This window comes from Cyprinus carpio, chromosome B19 (genome assembly GCF_018340385.1).
Source record: "Cyprinus carpio isolate SPL01 chromosome B19, ASM1834038v1, whole genome shotgun sequence".
Classification (NCBI taxonomy): domain Eukaryota; kingdom Metazoa; phylum Chordata; class Actinopteri; order Cypriniformes; family Cyprinidae; genus Cyprinus; species Cyprinus carpio.
In genome coordinates, this window is record NC_056615.1 from 17,008,033 (window position 1) to 17,023,292 (window position 15,260).

Genomic DNA, 15,260 nt, shown 5'->3' on the forward strand with positions numbered 1-15,260 from the left:
ATTCCTCCCCATAGCTTCACCCATGAAAAGCATTTAAAAATCCCAGAGAGAGTAAAACTATGAATGAACGCAGGAACTTATCATCATGCTTTAAGAACAACAACACTTTCATCTTACCCGAGATGTTCCCACAAACTAAATATAACGTAATGGTTCATATACATTTCATATATAAACATATACCTATAAGCATTTTGTATCTTTATTTATTTTTACTAATTATTTATTTATGAAGGATTATGTGACACTAAAGACTGGAGTTTCTGAAAATTCAGCTTTGTCATCACAGGAATAAATTGTACTTTAAAATATATCGAAATAAAAATCAGCTATTTTAAATTGTAGTAATATTTCACAATATTATTTTTTTGCTGTATTTTCAATCAAACAAATCCAGCCTTTGTAAGCATAAAAGGCTTCTTCAAAAAACTTTTAAAAATCGTACCGAACCCAAACATCAGAACGGTTCAGTATATAAAAACCTAAAATAAAGGGTCTTTTATATAAACCCTTATAACTTTCTGAACTGTTCGAATCAGTAATTAATGAGCTGTTGAGCAATATATATTTCAAGCCTGCATTAAAATAATGAGCAGCATTCACTTAAAAAGCAGAAAGTACCTGTAATTGTGTTTTTCACTGTCGATGTGGAAACTATCATACTGAGAGAAGGCCTGGTGTCCGTCCCAGTCGGTCAGCTCCACATGGAGGGCATACTGCTTCTGATTGGTCAGAATGTGCACAAACTCATTTCCCAGCCAGTGTTCAGCCGACACGCTCCCAAAGCCCTAGAAAAGAGGGTGGACTCCGGGTCAGTTTAAGTATCGACTTGGGTCACGGGAGGCATTGGATAAAGCAGTGGGAAAGAAAATCCTGTCCAAGATATTTCAAGCCTAATAGATTCAACACAGGGATGGAATTCCACTATTCATCATTTTCTTGAGATAATAATTACAGATTTTGACACATGAAGGTATCAATAACCACTGGTCCGTTTCTGAGACTTAATGTTTAACGGCTGCATCAGATCTGGAAAGACTGAGAAAACACACTACATTATGACATGACATTCACAGCACTAATATACGATTTTTTCTGTAATGCCAATGAGAAATGCAGAACTGTGTATATAGTATCTGATTAAACATGTAGTGCATGACATGACTTAGATGAGAAGCAGTATGTTGTCTCTTGTCATTTCTATGGACACAAACACACATGACCAAAAAAATAAAAAATTAAAATCATTTAACAGTCATTTTTTTTGCTTCCAAAAGACATTTTGGACGAGTTTCCATGTCTGTAATCGATCCATTCAGCTCTAAACAGCTGCAGAAAGGCTTCTGAATCATGTCATAATGCAATGCAGGTGCTAGCGACAGTACAGTACAGCGTAACAGAACCATATCCAAGTGCGAATACAAATCTTTAATGAGCAAAATCTGTAATTAGTGTACCTTTCCCTGCTTCTAGCAAATGAGAAAATTTCCAAAGAGGGCACTGGAAATCATGAGTGCTGAATGGATTTTAACATACGCATACCATCATGTATTATTTTAACCCTGCATGGTACAAATTGTGTTCTTTATATAAATAAGAAATGTATAAAAGATGTATAAGCAAATGAATTACATGGAAAATGGTGTTAAAAATCATCCTAAAATTAAAATGACATTTCGGAATTAACCGATGTATTTGTGTACTTGAAACTCAAATTCTGAACTGAAAGGTTCTTCAATGTTTTTCCTAAAAGCATTAAAAAAACTCTTCTTTCCAAAAAGACTTTATCACTGTTGCAGTTTGCAACAGCTAACACTTTATTTATTTTTATTTTTTTGCCTTTTCCAATAAAACATTTCTGTATTCATTTTTGTCTGAAAAGAATAAATACAAATCAAATTGTGTTGTTTATGCATAAATGCAATTGTATTATGGAAAGCGCTTCCAAATAAATGAATAAATGTAATATAATTGATGCCAGCATAAACATTATCAAGGAGTAAATGCGACACAGCCATTTTTCCAGTACAATAAGGCATTGTCATATGTAAACATCAATATTTTTTGTAAAACTATGTCATGACGTAAATTAGAAGAAACAGTGAAATTTATTAACAGACGAATTGGTGGAGAACTTCAGCAGAGATCTCCCCTGCAAAGGGAGGTTTGAAAGGGAAAATCAAAGGTCATATTATTGGATGAGAAACAAGTAAGCAATGAAAGAAAATAATGTTGTCATATGGCTATACTGTATCACAGGGTTAAATAATTAAACAACGCCTATATAAGTTTATATACAACCAAAATGAACCATGCTACAGGCAAAGTGACGATGATATCACTCATATTGTGTTACAGACTGATTGAAACCTTCTTCTCACTTATTAATTGCTGGCTCATGGGAGCATGTGATTGATGAGCAAGAGTATCAGTGCAGTAAACATGAGTATTTCGTTTTGCCTGTAGCACCCCTGTGAGGATAAAGAGGGTCTGTCCTCCAAAAATCCTTGTAATGTGCCTGAAATCTGATGGCTGTTTTTCCATAACCTGTATCTGTTTATGTTGTCCAGGGGTGCTTTCTCTGTTCTGATTGGGTTTTCCCCCTGGAAGTTTGGTCTCTGTGCATGGGATCGTCCCTGAGAAGCTTTCTCCCCATGAAACCGCATCATTCCTTATGTGAGTAATGTAGAGGAAAAACGAAGATCAATTGTTATTTTATACCCTAAAACTGGGAGTTCTCTTGGGTGTGTGGTTTTCTATACAACACAGCATCGATGTCTCAACAACGCACACAGTTGCTATGTATCATTCCAGTAATAGCCATTCAAAGTGGCCTGTCCAAAACCCTTTCTCTTGTAGAGAGGAATGGAGAAAAGTCAGATTAACACTGCCAAAACCTAGGAACAGTTGTTCCCATAGTCTAAATATCTGATTCCATTCTGATGAAGAGTTTCTCCCATCTTCCTTTGGGAAACTGATTGGGAAAAGAGAAATAAAAACCTTGATGGTGCTGATAGTGACTGGCTGGAGCGGATACACAAATGAGGAGAGGTGGAGTTATTCCAATATTTCATTTGATCCAAACCAGAAAAAAAAGAAACTACGTATAAAAGCATTAGCGAGAAGTGCACGGACTCAGTGCCGTTTTTACAGGTCCAGTTTAAAGACATGGCTTTTTAAAAACATAGCTGTCATTCATTAACATCAAATTGAATATTAAAAAAATAGGCATGTCATTAGTCAAGTGTTTGAGATCCAGTCAATCAACATAGCTATATCAAAAAAATTAAATATAAGAAACAATAATTAAAAAAAAAAAAAAAAAAAAATGTACACTGCATGTAAATTTGTATGTTGCATGTAATTTTTATTATTATTATTATTTTTTTTTTTTGCATCTTGGTGTTTACCTGTACTTTTTAATGCAATATCTCAAAACTCACATAAAAATCTTTGGACGAAAGCAAGATATGTAATTGGCTTAAATGTACACTTTCTTCTCAGTCAACAGTAGTGTTAGAACTAATCGACTAGTCAGATCAGCATTCAATGGAATACCACATTACATTATTACAAATAATGTCTGAAAGTAAAAAAAAACAAGTGACGTGTCATACAGCCAAGTATGGTGACCCATACCTCGCAATTCGTGCTCAGCTTTTATCCCATCCAAAGTGCACACACACAGCAGTGAACACACACACACAGCATTGAACACACACCCGGAGCAGTGGGCAGCCATTTATGCTGCGGCGCCTGGGGAGCAGTTGGGGGTTCGGTGCCTTGCTCAAGGGCACCTCAGTCATGCTATTGATGATGGAGAGAGCACTATAGAGTAGGAAACAGATGAGTCAGATGAGATAATGGGATTCTCCCTGTTCTTAGGAATGATAGTTTGCATGTAGTCAATGTTATTCTTTATTGTAGTCAATGTTATTCATTCACTCCCCCCACCTACAATACCTGCAGGCCCGAGACTCAAACTCGCAACCCTTGGATTGCAAGTCCAACACTCTAACCGTTAGGCCAAGACTTCCCCGTATGATTGAGTAATTTGATATTCGTAACAATTGTTACATTTCAGACTGTTGCAGCAACAACAAAGCCAGCACTGATGTCCCAGTTTCACTATGACTTTTGTATTTTATACTGTTTATTTTTTTCCAATAAAGAATAACATTGACTACATGCAAACTATCATTCCTAAGAACAGGGAGAATCCCATTATCTCATCTGACTCATCTGTTTCCTACTCTATAGGGTGTCATGGTTATCCTTCACTCTTTGTAGTCTAAACCAAAAACAGATGAACAGAGAAGATACATCATCCATCTGCGTTGCTTAAATAAAAACGATAAAGACCATGTCCACCGTTACAGAGTGAGTGAAATAAAGGAACATGGCTACGTACCATTTTATATTCTTTCCATGTTCTCTGGAAGTCCACGGTACCATCTTCACGCCTTTGGATTACAGTCCAGCCTCCGCCTGCAGACTCCATGTTACAGTACACCTGTTTGGAGACAGACATGCACATCACACACATACAAATACAGAAGGACGGAAATACCACAAACCATTTATCTTGACCTTATGGATCTGTATATCCTTATAACAACAACAGATACCCCATTAGCTTAGTGACTTCTCCAAACAGTGATTAGCGGAGAGGTCGAGTAGCAGGCCTGAGATCAAAGCTGTGGCGCTCAGGGACACCTGGCTGTAATCTAGCACAGTGGGTAGAAAGCCATGGCGTCACCTCACACACCCCCAGCTGAACACACAGACCAACCTGGTTGCAATTAATCCAGAATCGGTGGCTGGAGCAACACCAAAACCAGATATACAGGGTCAGATATTTACATTCACGGATGCAGCCTTTCTCACACACATTCACTCTGTAAAAGGTGAAAATGTGCACTTCTACCTCACTTCACCCTTAAAAATGATTTTTGTTAGTGTCCACATAATAGTCAGTTTGATTCAATCATATTAAATTGTATTTTTGACCAGAACAAAATGAGTAAATTTATGTAACCACATGTACACTAGCACATTTTAGGCTACTTGACAAAACCACATACAATGTACCCTGCCTGACACCAAACTATTGTATTTTTTTTTTTTTTTTTTTCAAAATATATTTTTATGTTGCATAGACCACAGAAAACAAGACAAAGTCATACAGTTTTGGAACAATATGAGGGTGAGTAAATGATGGCAATGGGGTGGGATGGGGGTTATTAAAATTAGCAGGAAAACAATGCTAAATTAAAATAATAATTAAGAGCAAATTTAAAATAAAATCAGTAAAACAAACAAAAAACAAATGCAGCTAATGTTGCAATTACTTTCACTTATATTTAAAATGAAGTAAGCAGTAAAACAAATTCAAAATGCAAAAAGTAAAATACAAATAAAAATAGGCATAAAATACATCAAATCAAAACAAATAAAGATTTCTTTAACTGTCTGTGTTATTTTTTGTTTTCTTTTGCATCTTGGTGTTAACTTGGTCTTTTTAATGGAATATCTCAAAACCTAGATAAAAATCTGTGGATGGAAGCAGGACGTGTAATTGGCTTATATGTAAACTTTCTTCTTAGTCGACAGTAGTTTTAGAACTAACTGACTAGTCAGATCAACATGCAATGGAATACCACATCAAAAAAAAAAAAAAAAAATTTCTAAGATTTCTTTAGATGTTCGTGATCTTATGCAAAAAATTGTGGTCTTGATGTCATGCAGGTATGATTTTTATGTGACTTCTGTGTTGTCTTTTCTGTGCTGAAGACAATTTTAACAGTAGAGGACTTCAAGTTATCATTTTATCATTTGGGTCACCACTTTACAACCACTATAAAATCTCAGTCCTGAAAGTTGTGCCATTATGTTTACCTCTTGATATCATATTATTCCAGCATAGCTGATCTGAAAACAGAATTCCTACCTTTTTAGTCTCTTGTGGGCTAATGTTGATAGTGTAAACTCCATTTTTCTGGAAACCCGCTTGGTAGAGGTCGGCACAGTCCCGGAACTTCCTCTCCTCGTCAGCTTGCTTTGTGCTGTTTGGCACCACTAAATACAAAAAGAAAACCATGTTAGAAATAGTAAAAACATAAACGATCAGAGAAATAATAAATGGAACTGTTTATATTGGTACATGCACATCAGAAAATGTCTGTGGATCTGCCCTGATGCGTTGAACAAATAAAACAATTTCCACTCACTCTCTCGCACAGCATGACCGAGCCTCATATTCAGCCAAACAGAACATGTCAACGCCGTGACTTCCATTTCAACAAGACAGCAATACTGTAGACAAACAGCCTAATGATGTTTTAACGAACCTTTCAAATCTTAGCAGGTGACAGCTATTTTTCGAGACCCACTGAGCTGTGCGACAGTTTAATCCTGAATAATTTACATCAACCTCCTTGAATTTAATAAAAGAGGGTTTAAGGTGGAATGTTCTGGAGCTGGACCAGAAACAGCTCCTAAAAAGGAATCCTGTACGTATATATGCATAGAACAGGATTATTTATAAACGCATAATTGTGATTGACAATGAGTATACAGTATTTATTTCTTTAGCTTCTGTCAGCAGGCCTACATGGAGGGATGTGTATAAAGCTGTCCGCACTTAATATCTGTTTCATGTTACTAACCCATTCAAACAGTTCAAAATATGTAAGCACAGCCGAAAATGACACTGCTGTACAATATCAGAACTAATAATGTTGAAAAATATTACACGCTGTGGAATAAATCACATCCTGAGTTAATGGAATAAATAATACACAGAGTCATGGCAAATTCAAAATATTGTATCGGTTTTCATGCAGGATTTCAAATCTGGTTAGAATTATTTTGAAACTACAAAGGACAGCAACAGCAAGGACTTCCAAGTTTGCTTGCATTATCAACATGATCTTCTTCCAGTAACTGACATATTTCTAAGTGTGAAAGTCTTTTAATCAAAGTGCTGATCTCCGGCTCTCGGAGAGGAGCAGCTTGGCTCTGACAGACCTCTGCAAGCCAACAGCTGCGTCTCTTTCCATCTGCAGACAATTACGCCGCCAATATTTTGAAACCAAGCAAGAGTCTGCGGACAAAATACTACAAGCTATAAATTTCAAGTTCCTGTTATAACAAGTGGTTTATATTTACCCACCGTGTCCTAGTTATATAGATGGAAATTCCTTCCGATTCCCCTCTACTTTTTTTTCTTTCACGGCTAAAGACCGCATCTCAGTTTTCACACTATTGTTGTTTCTGTTGGGACTATTTAAGAAGAGGAGATGTCACTGCTAAGAGAGACGTGTCAGGGGTGTTTAGGCAGAACTTTGATCCCTGTCACAGGACGGAGGGCTTGGGCGGGCGACCCTTCATTCAGGGATATTTTTCCTGCCGCTTCGGTAAAGGATTGAGTGTCAGTGACAAGGATCTCCCGCTGTGACAGGTTGACAGAGGGGAACTTCGCACTGCGGCGTCTAAAACAACAAAAACCCAGCTGTGTCAGACAACGGCAATTTACCGCTTATAGCCAGGAGCTGAAAGTGGCAGGACTGGAGAGTAGAGCGACAGACAAGTTCAACCCAAGCAAAGACAAAACACGACGTTAACAAAAGAAAATAAATCCTAATATTTATTGCTGTAAAAATAAATGTATAATGAAAAATTAATCAACAAATAAATAAATATAATATATAAATAAATAAAAAAAAAAAAAAGCCTAATACTCATAATTGCACATTTAAATAAATATATATGGGAAAATGTAATACAATATGATTTAAATAAAATGTACAATATAAACAAAATAAAATACCATAAAATATCATAAAGATAAACAATAATGCATGGTGCTAGCAATGTCAATAATAAAATAAAATAAAATAAAATAAAATGAAAATTCATATTATTATGCAAATTATTGCACATTCAAATAACAAGTGATCATGATTAATCCAAGTGTTTGTAGTTATGAAATATTTGAAAATGCTTAGGGGTTCTCTTATGTTGAATTTGGAGTTCGGTCCTAACTAATGGCACAAAGTACTTGGATCTTTGCAAAACATGGACTTCTGACCACGTCTGAATGCCCAGGAACAACTTTACATTTAAATCTTAGCTAAACTATGGTAAATTGAGCTGTTAAACAGCTTGTGTCCCGGCTCATAAAATTATAATCACATTATTTATTTACATTTGAATTCTTGGTGGTTCAGTTGGGACTTTTGTTTGGAACCAGTTGATGTGAAAAGAACATCCAAGTAGAGTGATTTTATAAATCAGGATTCTCCACACGCTCGCAGACACCAAATGAAGTTTAAAATAAGCAAGAACTCAAAATCCCTGGCAAAACGAAAACTCTAACTACTGCACTGCATCTTTATATAAACATCTGAGACGATAAAGTCTGATTCTTTCAATTGGACTGAGAGACCGTGAGAATGATGACCACCAGCTGAGCGAGCAGAACTGCAATAATGAGTATTTTTAAAAACATTTCCTAAGCAATAAACCATCATAATGTGTGCCCAAACCCAAAAATCATATTCTGACATATTACTTTTTTATAGTATATTTTCATGAGTCATAGCCTGTCCCTAGTGAACATAATTCGGAGACAGAAAACAATATTTTGTTCTTCTAATCACAAAATATGATTAATGCCGGTGAGTAAATAATAATTATCAAATAGGGATTTATTACAGCTATCCAAAGGGGAGAACAGTTATATCTAAAAATGTAATCTAATGAGTTTGTGCTTTTATTATATTTTTCATAATAACCCTTAATATTCCTTCAAATAATATTTTCACAAATAACAGCTTTGCATTTTTGAACTCACTGCAATCAAAGATGCTGTACAGTGTTTTAAAACCATCACATCTCTTCTTCTGACGCACATGGCAAGGCAGTTAACTTGTAGTGAACTTCAAATATTTAGTTACATGAAGGTTAAGCACATTAAACAATGTCATATTCATGTTTGAATGAGAAAAGCAGCACGATAAACAGTGCTTGCTCTCATTTTTTCCCAAAAAGGGAGTTTAGAGCTTTACTAGAACATTGTTTTGCAAGTTTAGTTTAGTCATGATTTCAGACAGGCAATCTAAGAGACCTACGGTGCCTTCCTTGTCACCTATTTGGACGGGCCGTCCCACAGGAGTCATTGAGTTTGACGAATTCAGCCAGAGGTCAGGGAAATGACCCCTACAGCACACTGGAGCTGGACAATGCAACAAAGGGCTATTTAAAATCTCCATTTATCATAATTTGTTTGGTAATGTGCACAATTATGCTTACTTGTTAAAATCACCAAGAAATCATGTTATGGGTCTCATCTTACCATTACGACAAACCACAGTGAACCAAAACTGTATTTTATACGCTCAATTGACCCACTAAATGAACCCAATTGTGAAGTTTTATTTAGGTTTCAAGTCCAGGCACAGATCAGAACCAAGCTGGAATCAAAAATGGTCTCATTTAGCGTGATTGGCTGATGTACAAATAGGAACGTCTAAATCCAAGAAGCTGCAGGGTGTTCCAATATGTGCTGATATTCTTTCCTGTGTGTGTTCTCTTACTGTCAGATCGTGAAAATAAATAAGCATTTAATTTATAGTATAAATTTGTAAGTGTGGGACCTGGGATTCCTCCAAAACAATGACTTCATGTTCAACAAACAATTCAACTAGAACAGAGCAGTAGATATCAACCATAGTTACACAAACCCAAAAGTTTGAGGTCGGTAAGATTTTTTATTTATTTAGTTTTTATGAAAAAAAAAATGTTATTTTTATTCAGCAAGGATGAATAAAATCAAAAGGATGAATTTGATCAATAGTGACAGTAAAGACATTTACAATGTTACAAAAGATTTGTATTTCAAATAAATACTGTTTTTCCAGTATGTTTCTTCAGCAGTAAATCAGTATATTAGAATGATTTCTGAAGGATCATGTGACACTAAAGGATCATGTGACACTAAAGACTAAAGTAATGATGCTGAAAATTCTGTTTTACATCACATGGATAAATTACACTTTAAAATATATGGAAATAAAAAATACTTATTGTAAATTGTAATAATATTCTGAAGGATCATGTGACACTAAAGACTGAAGTAATGATGCTGAAAATTCTGCTTTTACATCACAGGGATAAATTACACTTTAAAATATATTGAAATAGAAAATACTTATTGTAAATTGTAATAATATTTCACAATATTACTGTTTTTATTGTATATTTGATCAAATAATCAAATGCAGCCTTGGAAAGCTTCTTTCAAAAACATTTCAAAATCTTAATGAGCCAAAACTCAATGACAATGACACATTACAGAACATATTCATAACATATACCTTCATGCTGTTCACTACCAATGTATGGAAAACAGAAGCTTGCATAAATACAATCTTATAAATAACCACACTTGTATTTCAATGAACCAGCATGGCTTCATCAGAATGACCGTATTTGTTAACCAATATTTTTGCTGGTAAACAGCATGGCATTAATAAACAAAATTGTCTGGGTTTTTTTTTTTTTTGCCATGTGAAATGAAACCACTGTCATTTTAAGGGCCACTCAAAACCCCAAAGAAAAAATATAGTAGAGTTGCTTTTGGTGCCCTCACAGCAAGACGGAAGCTCAGGAGCTTGAGTTGACTCCATGACCTGTGCAGTCCCATCTCAGACATTCAAGGTAAATTTTCTGTGACCACAGAGATGTGGGGCAGACGTTGGATAGACATGGGGCCAAGAGGCCACACTTGGGTTGCAGTGGGGGGGAAACAAGGGTAATGAGTTCACTACACTGACTCCTGCTGGTAGAGTCAACCACAAGGTTTAGTGGGAAATCGCCAATCCCAGATCACTGCGATGGGGCTACAGTATGTTAGGCCTAGCCTGTAACACAATCAGGGGCTGTTTGACATTTCAGTCAACTGTTAACCACAGGCAGTGTGCTGAAGCCTGATAAGCCACATCCGTTGAGGTTCACAGCACTGTCTGGCTAAACGTGACAAGAAAACAACACATTTCAAACCTACCAGGAAGAAGCTTTTCTCATTGATAACATACTGTGTAACGGGCTATTTTAATCTAAAAATGTCCTGTTCTGCGTGCTACATTTTTAGTTTTCTATCACTTCCTGTTTGACATTTGCTTTAGGAATGTCACGCACCATTTTTTAGGGGGTTGCCAGTGGTGGTCCTGGCCTCCTTGGTGATTCAGGTGAAATGATATACTGTATACAGTGGTAGCCAAAATTATTAGAAAACTAGTATTTTCACCAGCTAAGTCAGTTATTTCTATCTTTTGCTGTAGAGTGTCAGTAGGAAATATGAGTTTACATTTCCAAACATTCATTTTGCCATGAATTGTAATAATGCAGTGAGATTTTTGTTTGCACAAGGAGTCTGACAACAGCCAGTGCTCCACACAGAGATCTGATCTCATCATCACCCAATCTGTCTGGAATCACAAGAAGAAACAGAACAAACTGAGACACACTAAATGCAGAAGAACTGTGGCAACGTCTCCAAGATGCTTCAAGAGACCTACCAAAACCTGTGCAAAAATGAGATCTGTACTTACATGCTGTGCCTCCATCCTTAGCGCAGAGGCTGAGCAGGTTGCGTACGGTATCCATCAGGTCCTGCTGTTGTCTCTGCATGGCGGTGCTGTTACCGGTCGCTCGACTCAGCTGAGCCTCCAGCTCCCGGATCACTGAGCTCTGCCTGCTCACCAGAGCCTGAAGACTGGTCTTCTCCTCCCGCAGGGCCTCCAACTCTTCTCTGTGCCTGTCCTCCATCTCCTGCATTTTTTCCTCCAGAAAACTGAGGAAAAAATGAGGCAAAGCCATAGCAGAGAAAAACAAGGAAAGGATGGTTAAAAGTAAAAAATTATGGGAAATGTACAAGACAAGTTCCTGCAAGTATGGGTCAAATCGGGCCACATACTCATAATTTTGGGTTATAGTGTGTTGTAATAAAATGAATGCCATGATATCATAGATTCAGCCAAAATATCATTGTTGCAGCAATCATTGTAACTACTATAAAACCCTTAAATGAATATGGGATCTCCTTCAAAGTCAAGTCATTTTAATGTATTTTTTTAAGACTGTGGTGGCAAGTTTTTGGCAGAAACTGGTTTCCATGGTAAAACTTACTCAAGGTTTACAGAAAACAGCATCAGAGTGTCATATCAGTGATAGTTTTATTCAAACTTTATATTATTTATTGCATCATTTTACATGTTACAATGAAGAACTTTCTCTTCATATCTACCATTTTACTGTTTTATTAAAATGGTTTACTTCAAATGTTCCATGAAACAATAACCTTTGTTTTAGTCATGAAGAGTAAATACATGCACTGAGATATAACCTAGATATATCATATTGCATGTTATGCAAGTGTGGCTCACAGGTAAACAAAATGTCTTTTCTTTGCCATGGGCCAAAAAAGTTAGGAATCCCTGGCTTCATCAAGGTATGATACTTATGTTTCAGTATTCAAAGGCAGAAGAAATGAAGGCCGCTTTATTACAGCTGTAATAAATACTGATACGAATGTAGCCAATCTCCATAATTTACACAGCATACAAACAAACACAGTTCATCTTATAGCTTTAGGCATTAGTACACGTCTAAAATGTATCCAAGTCTTAAATCTGCACTGTACATCTTGGAAACCTGATGCATGCTGGGCTGGATTCACCAGCTTATTAAAACAAAATTCAATCCACGTAGAACTTTAAAGGAATGTAAAATTAATTTTAGATTGAAAGAGGAGAAAGTCATAATGTCAATCTATATTATAGGATGAGTAATTACATTAACTGTGGTAACAAAAATGCTAGACATAAAGAGATATTTTCTTTTTTTTTTTTTTTTTTTTTAAAGAGGGATATGAATGCTTGTGTCCTTTCAACAACAGCTGGGCTCAAAGCAGAGAGATCACCGGGAATTAAACCCTCGTTTTGACAGGAACGGACATGTCCCACCAGAACAATCAATACATAGAAAATTGGAAAGTGTTCCAAAAGCTTTGCATTGCAAAATTCGTCCTCACAGAGGACAAAGTTTAATGGCGGGTCAGGGGACATCACTCATGTCTTGGCAAGTTCTGTTGCACTGCACCATATGGGACCGAGCTAATGTCTGAAAGCTTGTGTTGTCAAGAATTGAAAATCATTTTGTGCAATGATCTATATTGTGGTTCTGGCATAAGAATGACTATTTTCTAAAAATTACAAGCGAGTGAGATTTGAACATCTGTATTGGCAGATTAAACAGCAGCACAGTGAGACGGCTTAAACGGGGTCACTACTGTAGCTCTGAAATGTTTTTTGTGGCTCAGCTTATTGTTTCTTGTGTGCAGTGTTGGGGAATTACAAATGAAATGCAGCAATGCTACTAACTTAACTATATTAATCAATAGCATAACAATAGTAATACTGTAGTAATAAAAGTTCACCTATTTGAGTTCCTGTGCAGTATTTTAATTACGATTGTAACACCCAGTTATGATATTACTGGATAATTATGCACTTTAAAAGACATTTATGGAAGTCTTTTTTAATATATATTGTTTCAGTGTATGCATGTTCATGTATGTTCAATGTATATTGTTCAGCGCCTTTATATATACATATACACTGTTATATATTTTAATTTCGTATATTTGTGTGTGTGAGGAGTTGTGTTGGAGTGGTAGGTTTACCCATTCTTGTCATGGATCTTGTTGATTTCATTTATCTGTATCATAAGTTGTTTCTCCAGCTTGTTGGTGGATAGTGAATTCTCCAGCAGCTGAATTTCCAACCTTGATGTCTGATTTAAAACCTAAAAACAACAACATTCCAATAAAAATACAGTAATCCTTCCGCAAAAACACAGACCTTAAAATCATTAAGTAAGTTAATACTAACTGAGCAGTACCTCAGGAGAAGTCATAAACATATATAAACTATATTGCAGTACCATACGGTAGCACTTAGGAACAGTTATTCTCAACCTCAACCTCTTATTTGACAAATCAGCAAAACACAACTGTGCTGTATCCCTCTGTGTCTCATTAAAGCACACAAGTCATAAAAAAATTTAGCAACAAAAACATTAGCATGATACTTAAAAAGAGATTGTAAGTCTAATGCAGCACTAGTGTTTTTCTTGGCAGTATTTGAGGCGTATTAAAGGGATACACAGAAGAAAAAAAAAGATTGTTCGCTTAATGGAGCGTGAAATGGATCCTGGGAAGAACATACCTGTGTCTCGACATCGGTTAGCTTGCGCGTCTGCTCAGCTGTTTGGGAGAGAAGACTGGTGCCCATCTCTAACATGGCCGCCGTGTGGTTATGAACGGCACTCTGTTGTAACTGCACTATTTCTGTCTTCATATTGTCTTTGATGTAGTTCTCAATCTGTGATGAAAAAAAAGACCATTTTAGAAAACATACACTGAAATTTGTATGTTTAACCCATGTGTACAAATGTTTTAACATTACCAGTAAGTTAAAAAAATAAATAAATTCTGAACAAAGTTGTCTGACCGCTCAGAATGTCCAGTTTTTTTCTTGGTTATACGAATGTTAAGTGAACATTCCAGTTCATCATATGGCAAACATTATTGAAATGCTACTTTTGAATGTTCTCTGAACATTCTTAAACAATTCGGGTAGTAGATGCTGATGATTGTTTATTTATTAAACTATCTATTAAACCGTTTAATTGTATAATTGTGATAAATATGTGATACTATGTGATTCATGTTCTAGTTATAGGTATATTATGTAATGTTTTGGTGGAGATGAAGATTTTGGGTTGTATACAAATGGACATTGTCCAGTATTTAAATGCAATATGTGAGTTTTTAATGATTGGATACTGGCTAATGAATGATGATGTCAATATAATTAATGATGTAAAAAGTGGGTGGAGGGATTGAATTACTCACACACTGAAGAAGGCCTTGAGTCACAACATTTGTGTTTTTATCCTATTGGTGATTAATATTAAATAAACGCTACAAAGAAGACTTTGCAGAGTGCGGATCATAGTACAAAGAAATGTATCTCAAATCAAAAGTTTTCACTGAATTTAAAATTGTCAGATTTAGATGCCATTTAAAATGCCAAAAAAGCCCAAACTAAAGTTTTTAAAAAAGGATCAAGCACAGATGACCTCCGAAGCTTGACACAATCGACACTCCAGTGGCTGTAAAATCCATTCAGAGG

The 15,260-nt window shown here is 35.9% G+C and overlaps 1 protein-coding gene across 4 annotated transcripts in view; it reads right to left on the reverse strand.

The window, feature by feature from the left end:
* LOC109094683 (angiopoietin-1) overlaps window positions 1-15,260 on the reverse strand; it is a 141,725-nt gene that overhangs the window by 13,638 nt on the left and 112,827 nt on the right. For all 4 annotated transcript variants that reach the window (XM_042744741.1, XM_042744739.1, XM_042744740.1 and 1 more), the window contains 6 exons: window positions 14,292-14,447; window positions 13,748-13,869; window positions 11,616-11,857; window positions 5,951-6,078; window positions 4,412-4,513; window positions 622-788 (listed from right to left, as the gene is read on the reverse strand). In XM_042744741.1, the coding sequence (XP_042600675.1) occupies window positions 622-788; window positions 4,412-4,513; window positions 5,951-6,078; window positions 11,616-11,857; window positions 13,748-13,869; window positions 14,292-14,423 (893 nt within the window). In that variant the 5' untranslated portion in view covers window positions 14,424-14,447. The remainder of the gene's footprint in view (window positions 1-621; window positions 789-4,411; window positions 4,514-5,950; window positions 6,079-11,615; window positions 11,858-13,747; window positions 13,870-14,291; window positions 14,448-15,260) is intronic.